We start from the raw sequence: 23,244 nt of genomic DNA, 5'->3' as shown, positions 1-23,244 counted from the left end.
ATTAATTTTGACTCTAAATTAATTAATTTTCTAACTTCGGATTTAATTTTATTTTGCTAGAAAAATTAATTAATTGATACAAGAGGGTATTAATTGTTTTTTCCAACTTCAAATACTTTAGCCATTGTATCTGATTGCGAGAGACCATGCACTAAAATATTTTTTACATCAAATAATTACAAATTCAACCCTCAAAGGGGGAATACCCATTCGCTATAAACCCTATAATATTTACCCAATTCTGCGACATAATATGATCTAGTACATCAAGTGATTTGTAATAAAATAATTTAGCCAAATAGATTAAATTATTCCCAAATAACTTTTACAATAGACTCGACTAAGAGCACTAGGACTCACTTAAGACTTTGTTTATAAATTTCACCCTAGCTTTGGGGTTTAAGCTGGAGGGAAAAACTCTACCGATTATCCGTGTTTAGAAACACACATAATGCGGTGAGACGAAAAACCTCCTAGGATGAAATTCATCGCCAAAATCATAGGCTTACCTAGGTTGTTACATAATTAAACAATTGTACTAGCATCATTTACATTACAATTTGCAGAAATTGGGTTTACAATGACATAAGAACACGCTGGCTAATGATTCTGAACTTTGAAAAATTTTGTGCAATTGCTTCCTTGGATTTGTGACAAAATAGGTGCAACAATGGAAAAACTAAAAGATGGGTTGTTAGTTTTTGTAGCATCGGATGTGTTCTAGCCTTCAAATTTCGTAGAGAGGCTAGAATACATGAGATCTCCAAAACCCAAAAATCATTTCTGAAAATTCCACCTAGAAATGACTTAATTAGATTATTAACCGTTTTTTAAATATTTCCTAAGTCTAAACTTAGGGAATATGGTTAATCAAGGTTAATTAATCAGTATTAATTAAGTCAAGGCGAGAATCATCTAGAAACTCACATGAAGCAATCCAGAGATGATCCTAGCTATTGATTATGATTTAATCTTGGTCGTTGATGATCCAACATAGGATTACAAGAGGATGTTGATGTGGTGATAGAGAATACTCTTGAGAGGTTCGATTTCTGAGTAGATCGATTTCCAGAGTCGCATTTGTCAATTGCCGGAGAGAGAGCTAGAGATCGAAGCAGTGTGAGAGGGGCAGAGACAGTGAAGCCGGAGGAAGATTTCCAAATCCGGTGAGTGCATTTGCAAAGAGGCAGAAGAGTCATAGAGAGGCTAATGTTGGGGCAGCGCAGTAGCCTCCACAGGCAATTTCGATTCTGCTGGGGAAAGAAGAGTTTCAGTGCCAGAAGCTGGACAAAGGTTTCGGGGGGCCATGAGAAACATTTTCCCAAACAGCAATAGACTAGACAGCTTGAGGAAAGGCTGATTTAGACCCTAGCGCAGAAGGGTCTGCGTTAGGGTGACACAGAGTTAGTGCAGAGGCAGTTTGGATGACTCCCTTGGAACTGCAGTCAGAGCTCAAATTTTCTTGTGGGGTGAGCAAAATTTTTCACTAGATTTTTGCCAGTATTTCCTCTGTAAGATTGCAAGTGTTTGGAATCCAGATTGTACTCAAATTATTTCACTGTTGCATAATAATAAAAACCCTCATTGTTACACCACTTTTCCCAAGTTGGGTTTTTTCGGGGACTTCTGTCCAAAAATAATTGTGTTACTTTTATGTGTGTATGCTAGCATTTCTTCTAGCATTTATTCTTCCAAAAATTTATTTGTGTAGGTTGCAGTGTGATTTATTCAATATTTACCATAGCAAACAACAAATAAATTGTTAAAAAAATTTAACAATTAGGAGAATAATTTCCAGTTATTTCAATAAGATTCTGGTTTGGAATTTTCACAATTGTCACCTATTCCCGATTCTCTCCATTTAAGCTCTCTCCTAGTTAAAGCTAAGGGGGGTCGTCCCTAATGGAAAGTTAATAAAAGAAAAGTGAATTTCTAGGAGACTAAAGTTAGAGGGAGATGCTTATCAAAAAATAACTTGACTCCAAGATGTTAACAAGCATATAATATATGAGCATTATTCAGTAATGTATTCAAAGTATAGGTCAGTGCTTAAAAAAAAATGACAATTGCTTGCTCAAAATGAAAATCAAGATATAATGATAGACAATCCTGCAAAATCAAATGTTAGACCAAGATGAGCATATAAACATCAATTGCAATTATAAAGGAAATAGTACTTGAAATTAAATGCTCAAATGACAAGATAATGACATCAATTACTCATGAGCTAAATAACAATCGAAGAAACAAGTATACGAAATAACCTAAAAATAGAGTTGCACTAACAAAGGATATTCCAAGTACAAGAAATCAAATAGTTCAAAAGTAAAAGATCCAAATACTATTAGAATAATGCTATTCAGTGTTTAATGCTCATTCTTATTAGTTGTTTCTATTTTTATCTTTTTAGCAGTTTCTTAGAAGAAACTGGTTGTTTCTATTTCCTAATAGAAACTTGATGTTTCTATTTCTGTAAATATCTCTGTATTACTTATTGAGCTTCATTTTCTCATGTAAATCAATTAAATTCATTCATTGATTATGGTATCAAAGCTCAGGTATTTTTCGAAATAATTTTTTCACTGTTTGGAAAAATTTCGTATTTCATTTCGAAATCGCTCTTTGAAATAATTTTTTCACTGTTTGAAATAATTTTTTTCTGGATACATTCATCGAGAATAAATTGAGCAATTGTTGTTTTGATCTGACGCTGTTGATCGTCAGATGGGGTTGGGATTTTAGTATCTCTGGACGTGAATATTTTCATGGTCGTGGACTTTTGTGTGTACCGAAGGTCTGTTTTAAGAAGCCCGGGCTCTCTGTGTGATCCTGCGACCTCTATTCTCATTCGGTGAAAAGACACCCCTGTGCAGTTGATGAATGCCGAATTACTGGACATCGTATTTGGAGCAATGAATATTTGTCAGGTCCGAAAAAGGTTTTTACGACTTATTTTCTGACCTTTGTATGCATCCGCTCTTGGATCAGCATCTGCTCCTGCGGGATCGAGTCACGGGAGAATCACATTGCTGTAATACGATTGCTGGTCAGTTTTTGCGAGGGATTGTCGTCGTCACCTTCGTGGGTATTATAATAACTGTTTGCGATACTAAATTAATCACCAGGGCAATCGACGGAAGCAACTGAGAGTGGGTACGTGCAACTGTTGGCATAAACGCTGTCTCCCTCCGTCAAATTCCTGCCGCTGGTCACCAAGCAGTTGTCGTTCGAGCCTGAATGTGCTAGGGTCTATCGGTACAGTCGACGCAAAAGAGCCGCATTTCACATGGAAGAAAAGGTTGTTGCTTGGTTTCGATTCCCGTGGAGTGGGTGGAAAAATTGGATTTTTATTCCAAGTGGAAAGAGCATTCGATACCACTTTAAAATAACCAACTTGGAGGGTGGCCGTCAAATACAATCTCTACGACGTCCTACTTCTCTGCCGCCTAGCCGACAACGTCCGAATCCGAAACAGAGAGTAGTCAAGTTTCTGCATTTTTTGAGAAATTCGCTTTTGCAGGGACAAATCTTTTGTTTTCTGAAGATTATTGTGGAGATTCTGCTATTTGGCTGTGGTATTATAAATTTTTTGAATTCTTGAAGCTTTGCAGGGCTGCAATTCCGCTGTTTAGCCTGAACTTTGAATTATTGAGAGAAATTGGTTGCATCGAGCAAAGTTTGCGGATTTTATCAGGCTTAAATATTGAAGCCGTTTTCAGTCCTGAAAATATCGCATTTGAAAGGGCGAATTTTCTGTGCTTAGGGTTTAAATCAACAATTTTTTTCCCCAGTATCGAAGCATTGAAACTTGTCTCGGAAACGTGCAGATGGCCTCACTAACCAATCTGATGTTGGAAGGCAGTCAGCACTTTAATGGCACCAATTATAACATTTGGAAACAACGAATGTTGACCATTTTTTAGTATAGGCGTCTTGACCAGCTTGTTTTGGGCAAAGAGCTCAGTACAGGTACACCTGGTACAGATCAAGATAAGTTTGATAATCGAAATCGAGAGGCTATTATGCTTCTCAAACTCTCAGTGACTATTGATCAGCTACCACAAATTCCTTCCAGCAAGACAGCTGCCGAAATCTGGGAACATTTGAAGGAATTGCACGAGACATCTGACAAGAGCAGAGCTTTCTTTCTCAAGAATCAGTTGTCCTCCATCATGATGGATGAACATATGTCTTTACAGGAACACCTTAACAAGATTAAAGGCATTCGAGATCAGCTCGAAGCCATTGGTCGAACCATGGAGGAAGATATGGTAGTCATCACTCTGAAAAGTCTACCAAAATCTTATGAGCACTTCATAGAAACACTCAACATTACCTCCGCTAATGTTGATCTGAAGTTTCCGGAGTTATGCACCAAACTCATGTAGCGGGATTGTTGGAAACAACAGTTTGGTAGTGGTGCCTCATCAACCTCCTCAAAAAATGCTTTTGCTGCCAAATATCAGTCCTCTCAATCCTTTCAGCAGAAAGGTTCTTCTCAGTTTTTGATTCTGCTAGGAAGAAAAATGTGCAGTGTAATTACTGTCACAAATTCGGCCACATGAAGAAAGATTTCCGACAGAGGATTGCTTCTGAACAGAAGAAACAGGGAGGGCCCCATCAGACAGTGAATGTTGCAGAACATTCCGAGTAGACAGAATCTGCGTTTTATGCCTTTATGGCTAAAAGGTCTTCAGATCATGTCCCATCTTCGACCTGGTACATTGACTCTGGTGCATCACGCCATTTCTCTCACAAGCATGACTGGTTTATTGACTTCTCACCTTTCAGTGATTCAGTAGTATCCGGCGGAGGTGAAGAGTACACAGTGGTTGGCAAAGGTACAGTTCAGATCCAGTCTGGTGGGCGCACACTCATCTTCCTGAATGTGTACTATGTTCTTGGTGTGGAAATTAATCTGCTGTCTATCAGCCAGATTATGAGGAACTCTCCTTAGCTTGATGTAGTGTTCAGTGCGCACAAGTGCTCCATTATTGACAGAGACACTAGTTTTACGGTTGCTGTTGGCCTAGAGGATCATGGTCTATACAGGCTTCTTGACACTGGAGATTCTCCAGAAGTAGCTCTAAAAACTTGTGTTTCTCCCATCAACACTCTATGGCATCAGCGATATGGGCATCTAAACATGCAGTATCTCTCTCAGCTCTCTCGGGAGGGACTTGTGTCAGGGTTACTTGATATTCAGACTCAGCAGTTGGGAGTATGCGGCGCCTGTCAAGCTGGCAAGCAACATCGGTCTTCATTCAAGGATGGAGAATCTTGGCGCGCATCTAAGGTACTCCAGTTAATTCATGTTGATATTTGTGGTCCTATGCATACATCTTCTATTACTGGTTGCAAATATTTTTTGCTTATTGTAGATGATTTCAGTAGAAAGATGTGGGTGTATTTTCTAAAAAATAAATCTGATGTATTTAGTATCTTTCAGAAGTTTAAATCCTTAGTTGAAAAAGAGTCTAGCTGTAATATCATAACTCTTAGGACAGATAACGGGGGGGGGGGGGGGGAATTTTGTTCTTCTGCTTTCTCCAACTTCTGTGATACTCATGGCATCAAACGTTAGTTAACTACACCCTACACTCCTCAGCAGAACAGTGTTGTCGAATGCCGCAACCGTACGGTTGTTGAAATGGCTCGTTCCATGTTACAACATGGGAATGTTCCGAACAAATTTTGGGTTGAAGTAGTATTTACTGCTGCCTATCTTCTTAACCGATCACCTACTCACGCTGTTAAGGGGAAGACTCCCGAGGAGGTTTGGTCTGGCCGTAAGCCTAAGATTAGTCACCTCAAAGTATTTGGCTCAGTTATATATGTTTGGATTCCAGCTGCTGAGCGCTCTAAGTTGGATTCCAAAACCAGAAACTCATGATGACAGGGTACAGTGATCATCACAAGGCCTATAAATTGATAGATATAGCCACTGGTCGTCTTAGCTTCAGTGGTGATGTAGTATTTGATGAAGATAGAGGATTCTTTCAGTCTCCTCCTTCTGAGCAATGTTTTGAGGATCAGCGTCACAGTGTTCTTCTTCTGGTAGGTCCACCTGATGGGAGGGATGATGCAGCATCAGTGTTTGATGATGCACTACTTGAGCTTCCTTCGGAAAATAACCCTCCTCTTGCTGCTCCTATTGTTCTTGAGCCTTCTCCATCTCCTCCTGATATTGGTTCCTCTACTCTCCGGCCTAAATGGTGGGCTAAAACCATTGGTGATCTCCGGGATAATGAACTCCTTGAAGGTAGAAATTCTAGACATAAGAGCAAACAACAGTCTATAGTAAATTTTGCTCTTATGGCTAACCTGCATAGTATTTTTAAGCCTCAAACCTATTCAGAGGCTAAGGTTACACCTGAGTGGGAACAGGCTATGGAAGCTGAATTCCAGAGTCTTCAGAAGAATCACACTTGGACCCTTTCTGATCTCCATGCCGGGAAAAAGCCCATTAGCTGCAAATGGGTGTATAAAGTGAAATACAAAGCAGACGAAACCCTAGACAAGTATAAAGCTCGCCTTGTTGCTCGAGGGTTCTCACAGAAGGAAGGCATTGATTATGAGGAGACTTTTGCTCCTATAGCCAAGATGAGTACCATACGGCTTGTCCTTGCCTTAGCAGTTCAGTTCACTTGGAAAGTCCATCAGATGGATGTAAAGAGTCCTTTTCTGAATGGTGACTTACAGGAAGAAGTCTACATGACGCAGCCTCCAGGATTCAAGGTTGTCGGTCAAGAACAGGAAGTCTGTAGATTAGTCAAAGCACTTTATGGTCTGAAACAAGCTCCTCAGGCTTGGTACATGAAAATTGATCAGTACCTCACAGATCATGGTTTTCAGCGGAGTCCATCTGATGCAAACCTGTATATCAAGCATACTGGTGATGATATTTTGTTTGTGGTTGTCTATGTGGATGATCTTATCATTACTGGCAGCTCAACACATTTGATCCATGGGATCAAACAGGATTTGTGCAGCACTTTTGATATGACAGATTTAGGACTTCTTCATTACTGTTTGGGGGTTGAAGTTTGGCAGACTGAGAACAACATCTTTCTCTCTCAGTCCAAGTATGCCAGAAATCTTGTGGATAGATTCAGAATGCAGGATTGCAAACCTGCCACAACTCCTATGGAAACAGGGCTCAAACTTTCAGCTCAGTCATCCTCACCCCTTGTGGATGAAACTTTATTCAGGCAATTAGTGGGCAGCCTCATCTACCTTACTGCCACTAGACCTAACATCAGTTTTGCAGTGAGCTACATTTCCCACTTCATGTCAGCTCATAAGGTTGAACATTGGATAGCAGCGAAGCGTGTGCTGCGTTATGTGCGTGGCACTACTAATTATGGACCTCTGTACGCTCGAAGTTCCGATCCCATACTCAGTGGTTACACAGATTCTGACTGGGCCGGTTCCGTTGATGACCGTAAATCTACAGCTGGGTATGTGTTTAATCTAGGATCCAGTGCTGTCACCTGGACTAGTAAGAAGCAATAGGCAGTGGCTCTCTCCTCAACAAAAGCAGAGTATTGGGGAGCAGTTAAGGCATCTTGTGAGGCAGTTTGGCTTCGACATATGCTTGCGGATATGCATGTTTTCTAGACAGGCCCTACTCCCTTGTTTTGTGATAATCAGGGAGTGCTCAAACTTGCCAAGAATCTAGTCTTTCATGAACGAACAAAGCATGTAGAAACCCATTGTCACTACATTCGCTAGCTTGTTGAAGATGGATCCGTTCAGTTGCGATATGTTCCCACAACGGAGCAGCCCGCCCACATCTTCACTAAGCCTCTTGGTCCTGATAAGTTTGTAAAATTCAGAGGGTCTATCGGTGTTGTAAATAGATTGAGCATTGAGGGATGGTATTAGAATAATGTTATTTAGTGTTTAATGCTCATTCTTATTAGCTGTTTCTATTTTTATCTTTTTAGCAGTTTCCTAGAAGAAACTGGTTGTTTCTATTTCTGTAAATATCTCTGTATTATTTATTGAGCTTCATTTGCTTATGTAAATCAATTCAATTCATTCATTGATTAAATACTGTCAGGCCAGGCAGTAACTCTCCAAAGGCAGAAAAAACTGATTTGTCTGATTATTCCATAGGTAGGTTGTTGTTATATACATTAGGAGTGATTGTTCAGTTCATCTCCTGATGACTGTTCACATTCCTGATTTATTTATTTACAAATTCCCCCAGTCATGAAGATTAGGTGTCAACATTCCCCCCCTTAATCTGAAGGGATGTTGGTGAGTCCAAGCATCATTCTGAATCGTTCAAGCTTTTCCTTTCCAAGTGCTTTGGTGAAGATGTCTGCAATTTGCTCATTTGTGGAACAATGACGGAGATGGATTGTTTTGGCCTCAACATGATGTCGAATCAGATGATATTTAATATTGATATGCTTTGTTCGATCAGGGAACTTTGGATTCTTGGCCAACTTTATTGCAGAGGTGTTATCAATCATGAGTGGAGTTGATTGTACTTGTTTTACCTGCAAATCTTCAAGAATTTTCTTGAGCCACACAATTTCTTTCGTTGCTTCAGCTGCTGCCACGTATTCTGCTTCTATTGTGGAATCTGCTGGAACTGATTGTTTGCGTGATCTCCAGGAGACAGCTCCTGATCCAAGACTCATAGCATATCCTGAAGTAGATACCCCAGTTTCTTTGTCTCCATCGAAGTCTGAATCAGAGTATCCAATCAAGCTGAAGTCGTCCACCTGTGTATACTTGATTCCAAGGTCTTGAGTTCCCTTCAAGTACCTTAGAACTCTTTTTGCAGCAGACCAATGTCCCTCACAAGGCTTTTGCATGAACCTGGAGAGGATTCCAACAGTAAATGAAATGTCTGGTCTGGTAGTAGTGAGGTAGATGAGACTTCCTACAAGCTGTCTATACTTTGTTGCATCCTCAAATTCCTTTCCTTCAATAGATGTGAGCTTTAAGTTTTGTTCCATTGGAGTAGAAAGAGGATTGCACTCTGTCATGCCAAATCTGTTTAACAAATCTCCAATGTATTTCTTTTGAGAAAGAAATATGGATTTTGGATGTTGGGTTACTTCAATGCCAAGATAGTAATGAACATAGCCCAAATCAGTCATTTCAAAACTTTTATCCAATTCCTTCTTTATGGATGCAATGTAGCTTTCATTGTTCCCTGTCATTAAAAGATCATCTACATATACCACAAGATACACAACTGTTTTGCCAACTTTCTTGACAAATAAAGTTGCATCATCAAGATCAAAATGATTGAAGTTGAGTTTCAGAAGATGCTCAGTTAGTTTTTCAAACCAGGCTCTCGGTGCTTGTTTGAGGCCATACAAGGACTTCACAAGTTTGCATACTTTATGTTCATGTCCTTTCACAGCAAATCCTTCAGGCTGGGACATAAAAACATTCTCTTTTAGATCTCCATTCAAGAATGCAGTTTTTACATCCATTTGATGGACTTTCCAACCGTTCTGAGCTGCTAGTGCAAAGAGTGTCCGGATGGTGGCCCATTTTGCTGTGGGGGCAAAAGTTTCCTCATAATTGGCCCCTTCCTTCTGTGCAAAACCTTTTGCCACAAGCCTAGCTTTGTGCTTGTCAAGTGAGCCATCAGCTTTGTACTTGTTCTTGTAGACCCACTTGCAGCCAATTGTTTTGGTTCCAAATGGAGGATCAACCAGCTTCCAAGTGCCATTCTTTATGAGGGCATCATACTCCTTTCGCATCGCTTCTTTCCATTCATTATGAGAAGCAGCTTCTTTGAAGTAAGTTGGTTCAAAATCTGTAGACAAGTTCAATTCACAATCATAAGTAACATCCATATCAACAGGTGAATTAGAGTCATCTACATCACCTCCATTTTGTCGGTTTGAATTTTTGGTTCCTATTTTTCCAATTTCATGAGGATGAACACTTTCAAGTGTCTTTGTCAGCCACTTTGGGGGACCTTTCTGAGATGGTCCAGGCTGCTCTGTTGATTGAGTTGGGACTGAATCAAGATTGAGTCTCCCAATTCTATCAATTACATCACTTAAAGCATCATCCGTTGTTGGAGTTTCATGCAGAAGAGATTGTTCTTCAGAAGAAGATTCCACATGTTGTTCTAGTATAGGAATCCCCCCTTCAAGATGTGGAATATGATTATCAAACTCTTAAAATGATTTCGTTTTTGCGAATCTATCCAAGCGATCAAGTTGCCGCTCAACAACATTGTCAGATTTGGATGATTCAAGAAAAATTACATCTCTAGATACAACAAACTTTTTATTTACTTCATCATAGAGACGGTATGCTTTGGAGGTGTTTGAATACCCCAGGAAGATACACTTACGACTTCTAGCACCAAGTTTGTTTCTATGTACCTTTGGTATCAAAGCATAACAGGTGGAACCAAAGATCCTGAGATGTTTTACCGAAGGAACATTTCCATACCACAATTCATAAGGAGTCTTGTTTCTTATAGCATTAGATGGACATCTATTCTTTATATATGCAGCACATAGAACAACATCAGCCCAAAACATTACCTTTACATTTTTGAAGAAAAGCATGGATCGTACCATATTCAAGATTGTTCTATTCATTCTTTCAGCTACACCATTCTGTTGGGGATTATAAGGCACAGTTGTTTGATGTTTGATCCTATGTTGGCGAAGATAGTGTTCAAATTCATTTGATGTATATTCTTTTCCATTATCAGTGCGAATAGACCCAATATGAGATTGTGCATCATTTTCAATCCATTTATGAAAATTCTTGAATGTTTGAAAAGCATCAGATTTGTTCTTCAATAAATAAACCCAACACATTCTGGTGTAATCATCAATAAATGTCATGATATATTTATTTCCATTTGCAGAAGGAACAGGCATTGGACCACATAAATCTGAATGAATGAGTTCAAGCTTCCTATGTGCTCTTGAATGTGAATCATGTTTGCTATGCTTTCCTAGAATGCAAGCATCACATTGCTTATGTTTCCTAGGAATTGTAGGCAAACCAGCAACACCATTTTTCTTCAATAAGCGGAGACTGTCATAGTTTAAATGTCCAAATCTAGCATGCCATAATAAATTTGATGGAAGTGTACCTTCTTCATGATGAGAAATATATGAGAAATGTTGTGCATGAGCAGAGGTTCCTTGCAGTTTGAGAAGTCTTTCTTCTTCTATTCCCCTCATGACAAGTGAGTGGTCAGATGCTTTTCTTACCTCAAGCTTGCCATCAAACATATGAATGGAGTGACCTTGCTGACGGATGTGAACCAAGGACAGCAAGTTTCTTTTGAGCTGTGGGAGATATAGAACATGATCCAGAAGAAAGTCTGGAAGACCAGGCAGTTTAAGCCTGATTGTGCCAAGCCCTGATGGCTTGATTTTTGACTGATCTGCAAAGTATACTGCTCCATCAACATTGTCAGTGAAATCTTCAAAAAAATCTTTTCTATGAGTCATATGACAGGTTGCTCCTGAATCAAGCAACCAATCATTTTTCGAAGAAGCAAGTGAAGCATTAAACAAATCTTCATTTACTCCAATGTTACATTGTGCCTCAATATAGTGAGCGGATTCAGGTGCTTTACCTTTGTCTGTATCATCAGTTTTACCTTTCTGTTGGTTTCTTTTCTGCTCAATTTTGTCCCATGGTAGCTTGCATGTAGAAGCATCATGTGATCCATTTCGTTTGCAACGAATGCAATGCAGATCTGCCTTTTCTCCTTGAGAATGTCTGCCCCCTGCCTCTGAAGTATCTTCCTCTTCCTCTTCGTCCACCTCTTCCTCTTGTAGAATCTTGAGCAGGATGCTTTTCTTTATGAGCAAGGCACACAGTCTCTTCAGAAGATTCAGGGGCTGTCTTCTTTCCAGAGGCTTTCTCTCTTTCAGCAAACTTTTTCACAAGAGAGTCAAATGTTATATCTTTAAGATTTCCATTTGCTTGTAAAGGCTCAAGATAATTGGAGTAGGTAGGATATAGTGCCTTGAGAAAAGCAATAAGAGGGATATCCAGCTCAACCTTAGTGGATTTGATATCATGCATTATAGACTTTACTTCAGATGCAAGAGCAAGAGGATCATTATTTTTCAGTTCAAGAGTGAAGAGTTTAATCATGAGCTGAACAACTTCAAGTGCAGAATGTGAGTCATAGAGTTCTTTCAGCTTTTGTAAATCTTCAAAGGCAGTTGAATATGATGAAATATGGCGACTCACCTCTTCATTTACAGATGTTGCGATTAATGCATAGGCTTTGTTGTTCTTGTTTTCCCAAATGACGAGCTCTTTGTCTGATGTAGGCTGCACTGGGTCATTGTCTCCTTCTCCGACACACACTCCTTTCCACAACTCATTGAAGATGAGGGTGTGTTTTATCATCCGGGACCATTCAGGATAGTTCTCCTTGCCAGTGAGAACTATTCCTACCATAGAGATGATTGAATGCATTCTGTAAAAAAAGACTTCTGCTGATAAAAAAAACTTCGGCTGATAAAAAACTTCTACTGATAAATAAACTTCTGCTGATATACAGTGAAATTGCACTCAAAAAGGCATTCTCAAAGGATTTCAAATCTCTTCCTTATGCTACAACTTTATGCACTATATTTTCTTCAAATCCCTCTAATGTTAGATAAAAGCATCCAGAATAATACCAGCTGTTCATCCATACATTCACTCATATAATAACTTCAATACTTACAAGATTATCTGAATACTTATTACAATGATGCAAACTCGGTTTCACCTTATAAATTTTTGGGACAAAACATAGACACTAATTTTTGACTTTGAATCGTGATACCATAATACAATTATACCATCAGTAACCGTATACATTATCCTGTACTATTAGGTGCACGATATGCAGTGTGTACAGTGTCAGTTCTCGACCTCTGGCTTCGCTCTCGAATCTAGACTCTTCTTCATTTCAAACACAGTGTGATTAATGGAAGTTACCTCCGGTCTTTTGATAAAAAGCGTTGTCTGAATGCCAAAGCTGGCAGTACACAGCACGAGAAATGAATGCCACGAGCCGTTTCTTTACTATATACACTAATAATAATAGCAGAAGGCTGAGAGCCACAATATAATTAGTGTGAGCAAACCACAATATAATTAGTGTGAACAAACCACAACATATGGAAAGACTGTCGTTTCCACGGTTTATGCACATTAATACAGTCCACGGTTTATGCACATTGAAATACCATCATCCTCATCCGCTTCAAATCTTCACGCAGCTACAACTCGTTCCATAGATCTCTTGATAAGAAGAAGACGGCCAGTAATCCGGGGTAGGCAATATGGCCGCAACCATATTTCACTTCAACAAGGCTGAAAAATCCAGTCCCTTGTCTGCAAGCTAGGAAGTCCAATCTCGTTGCGTTCTTGAATCCGTCAGTTGACAGAAATCAAAGGTGTTACAAACTAAAAAAGAAAGCCTTCAATAGAAGAAAATGGAGTCATTCTCAGGTCTGCGAAAAAAATACTGCCTCCGACCACTTAGAAACCTCCAGTTCCTTGGCAAATGACGCAAAAACCCCAAAAGGCAAAAGAAACTAAGCCGAAAACCTCATGCTACAACCCAGAAAATAAATTTCGCCCACAGATCGACCACGCATCGGTGCAATTAAATATCGGGCACCTGGACGAGAACGGGATATACACGGGCCAATTCACAACCTTTGCTCTCTCCGGCTTTGTACGAGCACTGGGGGAATCCTCATTCAGAGTGGCAAAAAAAAATGTTTGTCACAACAGTGAGGTATTTTGCAAAGAAACCGAAGCTCACGGCCCTCTTACCGTTACAGGCACCAACGCATACCATGTCAGGCCATGGACAGAGGCAGAGCAGCGCTATGTCTGGTCTGGCAATGTACAGAGGCAGAGCAGCGCTCAGGACAGAGGCAGTGGCAAACTATTTCAGGACAGAGGCAGTGGCAGCGCTCAGGACAGAGGCAGTGGCAGAGATGAAGGGAGTTACAACTATTTTTAGAACTGGCTCTGATACCATGTCAGGCCAGGCAGTAACTCTCCAAAGGCAGAAAAAACTGATTCGTCTGATTATTCCATAGGTAGGTTATTGTTATATACATTAGGAGTGATTGTTCAGTTCATCTCCCGATGACTATTCACATTCCTGATTTATTTATTTACAAATTCCCCCAATCATGAAGATTAGGTGTCAACAAATACTAGCAATATAAACCAAATGCTTCTCGAGAAAAAGATAATATTTGCAAATAAAACTCAAATAAATTCAAGATAGCATACATAGGAGAGTTGTATTGCAAGTAAAGTGAAAATGTGATGTAGAGATGCTCATGGTTTATTTTATTAGTTGTTATCTAAAGCAAAATTTCAATTGAACTCCAGTCCCCAGACCTCATCCTCGCCCGTAAATCTGGATCTCACAATGAAGAATCAATAGGGGTGGAGGATCCCTAAAGTCTATACAACCAACTTAAGTTGGAGGTTAATTTTAGAAATCCCAATTAGCAATAAAATGCGCCTAAGTGTGATGCATGTAAGTTACGTGCTCTCCAAATTTGAAATCTTGATAGCAATGCTTCCATAAATGAGGAAATATCTAAAGTAAAATTGCACCAATGACTTTAAAGTAAAAATAATGGTAGCTTAGTCTGAGCAAGTGAATTAAAGTGATGCAAGTAAGTTGCTTGAAAAATAAATTGTTTCAAGTAGACAATGACAATATAATGCTCCAAGGAAATATCAACAATACTTAAAATAACAATGAGACAAAAGTTGACAAAAATGAAGCATGTACTCAAGTAGTCATGAAACAAATTACCTAGCTTAATGGAAATGAATCAATAAACTAAATCAAAGCTTGCCAAGGATGTAAACTGTTTGCATGTAAAGAAAGATTTGTTCAAAGTAAAGTGTTAACTTGTAACTCAAAGCAACAATGAAATGAAAGATGCAAAACTCAAGTAAAAATGTAGCAAACTTAATTTAGTAAATGAAATAGATTTTTGACGTTGTGTTAGTTCCCAAAATTTGCCACGTGTGAATGAGTATCAGCAAATGGAAAGTGCATGCAAGAGAAACTAAATTGTGAAAGTTAAGAATGCAAATCAATCCACCCACAAGAGTCCTCCTTCTAGATGAAGAGGTGGGATACCATGTGATGAATCCTAAGCTCCCTCAAGCCCAAGAAGATTATTTTATTAGAGGTATTACAATGGGGAGAAGGACTTAAGGCTGCCCAAAAGATGAAGGAGAAACTTTTACACAATCGGAACTATAGGAGCTAGATTCTCTTGATACAATGTGAAAATTTGGCAACCAAAGTAGCTAATGAGACCTCCTCGAAATCTGAAAATTACAAGGGGAAAATCAGCCTTAAGAGGCCCTCAACCTAGCTTTATGTGCAGCTCTCAAATTAACTTGGCCTTGCAAAAAATGAGGGACTCCAAATGCTCACGACCTCCTTGGGAAATGATCCAATCATGCGCCAATGGGTCTTGCAAACACTTGTTACGAGTTTGTAGAAAATGTCCCTCTAAAATCTGTTCCAAATGAGTTATCAAATCCTCCAAATATGGGTTGAAAAACAAGAAAAATATTAATGGACAAAAATAAGCTAGATGAGGTGTATATGTACAATTAAAATTTACAAAAGACTAAGCTAAAGAGTATGAGTAAACTCTCATTTTTGATTAGCCATTTTAAGCTCTTAGATAGCAAATGAAATTAATTGGTGCACAACGTTTAATAAAAGTTATTTAAATTTAAAAGTATTTAGCTTGTGTACAAGCTATGTCCTGAAACCCCTGCAAAACCACTTTGTAAAATAAGACTATAAAGGCCGAAAGAACAAATGAGAGCTCCTTTGAGAATGTATCAAGAGTGGGTTGGTCTCTCCAAAGACTTACCCTCACGCTTGATTCTTTGATCCCAACAAGATATTCCCTCTACAAAACTTCAATCAAGAATTAGTTCCATATAGATTTAGCAATAAACAATTATAAGAAACTCTAGAGATTTATTTGAAACCAACTAGAGCATTTTATACCTAAAACATACTTCTAAATAAAATGTCAATGCAAGATTTCTCTACATTAACAAATCTACAAGAGCATATGGAAACAAATTAGATAAAATTATGAGTAAAATGAATTATACCAATGACCAACAATTCATCACACTTCAAAAGGAGGAACACCTCATGAATGAAACCCCAAAGTCTTTATTGATATTTCTGAAAGTGTACAAGGCAGCAGCGTTTCCGCAAGCACAATAGCTAGTAACATCGATTTCATAGTGAGAGCCCATAGCTCTATTATATAGAAGCTTGGGAGCCAATCCCAAGGCAAATGGTGACAATCCCAAGACAAATAGGTGACAATCCCAATGCTCCTTCATGCAAATTCGAATTTCCCAAGTGACAACTTGATTTCTTCCTTAGAGGCCCACGCAATCCTTGATGAGGGAGCTTGAATTAAATGAGAGGAAATGTGGTTGAGTGAAGTGGAGTGGTAGGAGACCACTTTCCACCTCACTCAAGTAAACTCTAATCCAATCTCAACACAACTCATGATATCTCCTTGAAGCTCGAGTTAACTTCCTCAAATCGTGGATCTTGTCATTGGAACTCATTGTCTTCTCCACAAAAAAATTGATTTTCTTGATTTGTGGTTTATGTGGAGTCCACATCACTTGGTAACTCAACTTTGACCCTTAGATGAATTTCCACCTCATTTCCACATCATTTGAGCATGTGTGGATATTTATTTTTCTCCATTTATTTAATCGTTGGGCTAAATTATTGTCACATTTTCCACAAAACTTAGGAAAAATGGGTTTTGAGGGTTTAGAAGTTATTTTTTACCCCTCAAAGTGTGTCATAGTAGAAAGTTGCGGGTGAGAGGTGTAATTTCGAGCATACATACCCCATACAAAATCTCTATATATCACTTATTACATTTTACATTCTGATTTTATTCAAATTATGCTCTGCGAGAAGTTTAAAAAAAATAAAAAAATCGATCCCTAGACCTAATCAAATTCCATGAAATTTTACCAATGATCTAGTATGGTAATATAAAATTACTCTAGATACTAGGACTCACCCAAGGCCTCACCATCAAGCCACACTCTGGCTTTGGGGTTATGCTTAGAGGAAAAAACTCAATTAATTATTAAGTCCTTGTAAGCACCTAATAATTAACCAAGTGACAAAAACCTCTCAAGAGTAAACTCGCTTGATGACAAAGTCCCAAGTTGCCTAGGTCTGTTACATGACTCAACTCATCATACTAGCATCACTTTACATCATCCCCATAGGGTTTGTGGAATCTGAGTACAACAAAAGAAAATGAGAAGAAGAAATAGAGTTGAAAAACTCTGATGACATAGTGAACTTTGATGGTACATGAAGCCTCTGATACATCCTCGGGGATTGAATCTTCACAAACTTTGGGTACACTTCAGTGGTCAACATGCCCAAAAGTGGTTTGAAGATAAATACTTTTAGAATCAAAACCCTTGTGAGAGAGAGTTTCACTTCCCATACAAGTTTGTGTCTGTAAATAAAATTTGCAGACCTTTAAAACCCTTGTATAGCTCCTGAAATTGCTTGAAATTAACTTTATTGCACAAGGAAAGCAAACTATACCTTCTTTGGGCCAATTAGATAAAACTAAAGTGCAACCCAAGTGATCAAACTAGCTAAAAAATATGAAATTAAGCTCAAGCTAGTGAAATATTTATGTTATTGTGTTTTCTAATTTTTATATTTTATAATATTATAAATAAAATTTTGGAGAAAAAGTTTTGGATTTTTAAATAAATGGTGGTGAGGTAGGCTATAAGCTTTTCTAATCACCTCTTCTAGTGCCAAATTGTGATTACAACCCCCTCTAAATCGGCCTTGTATTTTTGGACAAGAAAGTGAATTTGGATTCTAGGACTAGTCGTCCTCGCTTTTGTCTAAGATAATTTACTGGTACCAAAATCCAACTAGGAGTGATTCCCTCTCAGAATACCTCTGGCCAATGGATCAATTATGGAGTTAGGAGGGATCCTATCCTTTAAGAAGAAATCGTCGATAAGAGCTAGTCCAAAGATCGGATTTTCATAATGTTAACTAAACAAAGAGAAGGTGAGGCCTAGAATCCTAACCCTCCTCTTACACGACTATGTAGCCCCTCAATAGATCCATTCACAAGCTTTGTGTAATCTGGAATAACTTGCAAAAATATCTTATGAAAGCACAATATCTAAAAATAGCCGAGAAGAAAGAGAATAGCAAAAATCAATCCACAAGACAAGTCATTTGCACCAAATGAAGTTTTTATTAGGACATAATAATATCACATTTTCAAACACCTAAATGGGAGTGAAGGACTAGCTCTATATAAATTTCTTTCTAATGGCTAATTTGAAATCCTCTTCCAAGGATAATGATTTAACTTGCCATCCACAACTCGGAGAGTAAGTCATTACAACAATTAACTTTACATTGCTTGAAACTCTCATAAGAGAGGTGATAAAATTCTCCAAAAGGGATGGCACCCTCAAAAACAGCTCCAATAAAGCCTCATATAATCAATGTTGTAAACATCCCGATTTTATTGTGATTTTATCCCAATTTTTCAATTTTTTGGCCTAGTCGATGTTTACCAATTTTTACCGATATTTTGACGGTATCTTAATTTTGTTGATGTTTGCCAATTTTTACCGATATATTCATGATTTTTACGATGTTTTGGTTTTACAGACCCTTGTCGATTTTATCCCAATGACGATGTTTGCAACATTGCATATAATGTTGATTAACCTTCAAATATGCCTCAAAGAAGGCCCATGCTAATGCCACAAGTCAAGGCATTGTCATGAAGCATGGAATGAATTTCCAAGCTCAAAAATGGGACATAAAACCCCCAATAAATCAAGTGTCGTCAAACATAGGAGGATGATTTGCCTTAAATATGCATCGCTCCACTTGGAATTGGCTTGAAGTGACTTGAAATAATTTTTAGATTCCTTATGAGGCCCAACAACTTGCTTTCATTGCTCAATGTCTCTCTTGAGATGTCCCACAACTTGCCTTTTAAGGTTGATTTGGTCCTTTGACTTGATTAGAGATGCCTTTTTACCTTTTTGATAAAATAATTTGACAGTTTTCTTCATTGACTTGGTCAAATGGTCACTTTTAGCTTCTTTAAGAGCCTTCTAAAGACTCACATGTGTAGTCACCCCCTCATTAAATGAGCCATAATGCTAGATCTCCAATGCCTTCCTTGATTCACCAATTTGGGCACCTAGGTATGCTTGGAAAAAAATTGTATATGACTTTTGACATATCACTTGCCTCATTCGACCATGGACTGACCTCAATAGGCTTTCTTCAAGCCCACACATGCCACAATAGGAGGATGGTAACCTTTGACTAAGCATATCTCCCTGATGCCTTGACATTTTGAAAGAATTTCGCATGTACAAATTATGTTGAGCAATATGACCTTTGTTGACTTTTGACTCTCGTGACCCTGTGCATTAGGATCCATAAAATGCCTTGGGAAACATGAAATATTGGAAAGACTTCCATGCTCAGAACTGAAAATGAATGATATACAATGGCCAGAGGACACATACAGACTCAACGACACATGACCATGTGGACACAACATAGGTACACTCGAGACATGGACTAGATTGGCCCTGCGGTTAGTGATCACCCCCTACAAAAACCAGTGAATTCTCTAAACCATGTGTCCCAGTAGGTCCACCCTAAGCCCTCCAATCCTATATAGGACAACAGGACCTAAGTGAAGTCTAAGCGGATAGGACATGGCTGACCATGATAGGCGTATGACACCATAATACATAATACCACATGGCCTACAAGACTTGCATTCTGTGGGCTTACATTGGTGCTACCAAATGAAAAATGCATATATGTACCCCTGCTGAAGTGAGGGGTGACAAGACCATCAAGTAACGTCATCATTGTCTTTCATAGATTCGTTGGGATTGTTACAAACAATCAAGAAGAAATGGAGGCATTAATGATTTTATAATCCTTCATATTGGTTACATCCTTTCAGGGCCAAGCGTAGATAATTTTGCTTTATTTACAGTAAACATGATTATTTTCATATGGGCTTTTGAGGAATTATGATTCTTCAAAAATTTTATGATTGTTGAGGCATAGACTTGATTTATTTTGAATAATCCTCCAAGATATGATATATTTTTAGTTTTGTTTCTCTAAAATAGGATAAAACATATTCTTAAAAGTTTTTCTCTAATTTCCATCTATCCAGTGTTTTGCAGTTAAATTTGTATTTTCTGAAAACTTTCCCTGCCAATTTATATCAGATATTTAGTGTATCATGCATTCAGTGAATTTTTTATTGACGACATTCTACGGTTGCAAGTGTAGTTGAGCTGTCCAGGTTCTTTCCTGAGTAGGGTGGAACGTTTATGCAAATCCAAGTTATTGTTTAGTTGATATTCAAAATGAATTCATGACTTTTGTTTGTTATAACTGTTTATGGGTGAATAAACTAAATTTGACTGTTATTCAATGTTATCCTCTGTAGTTCTACAAGCACATCATTTGCACAACCTTCAGGCATTTCATTATCTCCCGGTAAAAGAATATTCCACCAGGAATTGTTTATCTTATAGGTTTTCTGCATAATTCATTTTAATTATTTATTTTGTATCAATCACAGAAGTTACAAATCATTCTTCTTCACTAGACATGCAGGAGTTGTATGTAGCTGATAGCGAAAGTAGCTCCATTAGAGCGGTCAATCTGAAGACTGGAGGGGCTAGATTATTGGCTGGAGGTGATCCATTCTTTGCAGATAATCTCTTTCAGGTAGTTAGAAAATGCATAAGCCTATACTCACTGCCTAAAAGTTTAAATTCAACTAAAGGTGAGTATGTGTTTATGCCATGTTGACACTAATACCTTACAAATGTAACAGATATGACGTAGAATTCTATAAAGATCTAAATATTTTACATGTTCAGGAAGGATAATTGGTTTGTTGTGCTCTCTTTATACAGTTTGGAGACCGTGATGGTATTGGCACGGCAGCCCAATTTCAACATCCTCTAGGTGTTCTCTGTGGGTCTGATGGTCTAGTCTACATTACAGATTCTTATAACCACAAGGTAATTAATGTATATTAAGATGCAATAATGCAATTGTATCTTTTGAATGGCTAACGAATTTAATATTGTGGGGATCCTTTGTATGTTCTCTTCAAACTAGTATCTGTGTACACAAGAACCATCATGCCAAACATCACAAACAGAAAGAAAAAAGAAGAAAACAAAGATAATCATATTAATGTCTTTTAATGACCAAATTGTTTCATTGGAACTAGAAATACAGAGCTATTTAATCTTGTAGAAAAATTCCTGTGATCGATCTTTTGAGACTCTGGCTCAATTCAGAATTGGGCAAAACCCTTGAGGGAATCGTTTCACCGTGCACAAAACTTGGATCATAGTGGAGCTTAGATCATGTTTGGGATTTTTGTGAGATTCTTGTAAGATTTATGGCTGGAAAGAGAGTCCTTTTGCTACAAGATTAGCTTACTTCCTAAGAATCATAGTGGCAATGTTGGAGCACCGAAGGCATCTCTTTATATACAAAATAAGGAGGAATAAAAATTATATAGCTCAAAGCGAGAAACATAAGAATTAAACCCTAAACAAAGTAGCAAGTGGAAAATCATTAATCTACATCAAAATAGGAGGACCTATCACTCTCGTCAACTGCCGTGAAGGTACCAATATCGAGCCTGGGGAATGCCTTAGGTGAAGAGGGCTCGGTTGGATTATCCTAGGGAGAAGTTAGGTGCTCCCGGTTGAGGCTCTCCTAACATTTGAGATTGAGTCCCCGGTAGAGGAGAGAACCCAATGATGGACACATATTTGCTCGATCATTGAAGTTTCTTGTTCATTATATTTTAAGATCTCTTAGCTCAACATGTTGTCAAAGCTAGATGCCTAAGAGTCTCAAGCCTGGCATGTCTCTTGAGAAGATATTATGGTAGCAATCTACACCATGATTCAAACCAGTACCTGGTATGAAAAGGGCATATTCCTCTGTTGTAGTGTCGCTTGCCAGCTGAGGATAGGTACTGTGTTCAATTACTAGACTGCCCAGCTTTTAACATCATGAAATATATCGTAATATAGTATAGTGACGTCATGCTGAAGATTTTTCCCCTTTAGTTGCACACATTCTTAAATTTATGGTCGTAATGCTTTCTGAGAATGGTTATCTGGGCATAGCAGTGGTGAATGGTGCCTTGCTCTACTTTTATAGCAGGTGGTCGTCGTATTTCTTTGTTAAGTAGCTTCTGGATACCTTAGATAACAGCGATGATCTTTGCACACTTATAATGCTGATGCTGGCCAATGTTTGGTAACAAACTAGCCCTCCAACTACCTAAACTTAGCTGGATGCCCATGGACTCTCCATTATTCCGAGTCACATAATTTTTTCATTAGACATCCAAATTGAGCTCCTGACCACTTATTTTGAACATGGCAATGATGATATGATCACAAGGGAGGCATATATAAGGGTAAATGTACATATAATGGTGTAAATTTATATGTAATAGGAGTTGGCTTAATAAACCACATATGTAGTGAGTGAGAATAGGTATATATAAAGGTCAGTATAGTCATTATTGAAGCGACATGAACATGTGATTTGGATTTTTGAATATATTGAGGTATTTGGGGGTTCTTTTATTTTTTTTTATGAAGTTATTGTGTAACTCATCTCTAAATTCTTCTTGAGCAGCTGTGATCTCACATATTCTGTACATTGTGTAATTGTGTACATATTGATACATAGTAAATGAGTTCCCATTGATAGAAATACCAGACTTTCATTTCTAAACGTTTCATGTGCTTTTTCCTTGAGATATGTTATCTTAAGGTAAGTCAGACATTTCTAAAGTGATACACACATTCTGTCAGAGAGGTCACTTCTTTTCTTTTATGGGAGAAGGAGGGCGGGGCGGAGGCGGTTCACCGCAAAACCTTTCCATGCACCGTGAGACCACATTTTTGTGTTTTGTACGTCACTGTGTATGTACTGACGAAATTTGTTATATAACATTTGTTTATGATTATATTAATCCCTTTATTCCCTTGTTTATGTTTCTCTTCCTTTCTTCATTTTTTTCCCTCATAAAATGTTGTTTTGCAGTTTTCTTGTGATTATTAAATATTTTG

General features: G+C 38.2%; 1 protein-coding gene across 3 annotated transcripts in view; it reads left to right on the top strand.

Annotated features, from left to right (window-relative positions):
* LOC149231281 (haloacid dehalogenase-like hydrolase family protein) overlaps window positions 1-23,244 on the top strand; it is a 574,449-nt gene that overhangs the window by 472,506 nt on the left and 78,699 nt on the right. For all 3 annotated transcript variants that reach the window (XM_089379150.1, XM_089379151.1, XM_089379149.1), the window contains 3 exons: window positions 20,574-20,623; window positions 20,736-20,857; window positions 21,049-21,156. In XM_089379150.1, the coding sequence (XP_089235276.1) occupies window positions 20,574-20,623; window positions 20,736-20,857; window positions 21,049-21,156 (280 nt within the window). The remainder of the gene's footprint in view (window positions 1-20,573; window positions 20,624-20,735; window positions 20,858-21,048; window positions 21,157-23,244) is intronic.

The sequence above is a fragment of the Pinus tabuliformis genome, chromosome J (genome assembly GCF_031772625.1).
Source record: "Pinus tabuliformis cultivar Carrire ecotype Pingquan chromosome J, CPIR1, whole genome shotgun sequence".
Taxonomy (NCBI): Eukaryota; Viridiplantae; Streptophyta; class Pinopsida; order Pinales; family Pinaceae; genus Pinus; species Pinus tabuliformis.
The sequence above is the reverse complement of the archived record's forward strand: the minus strand, read 5'-3'. Positions and strand labels throughout refer to the sequence as shown.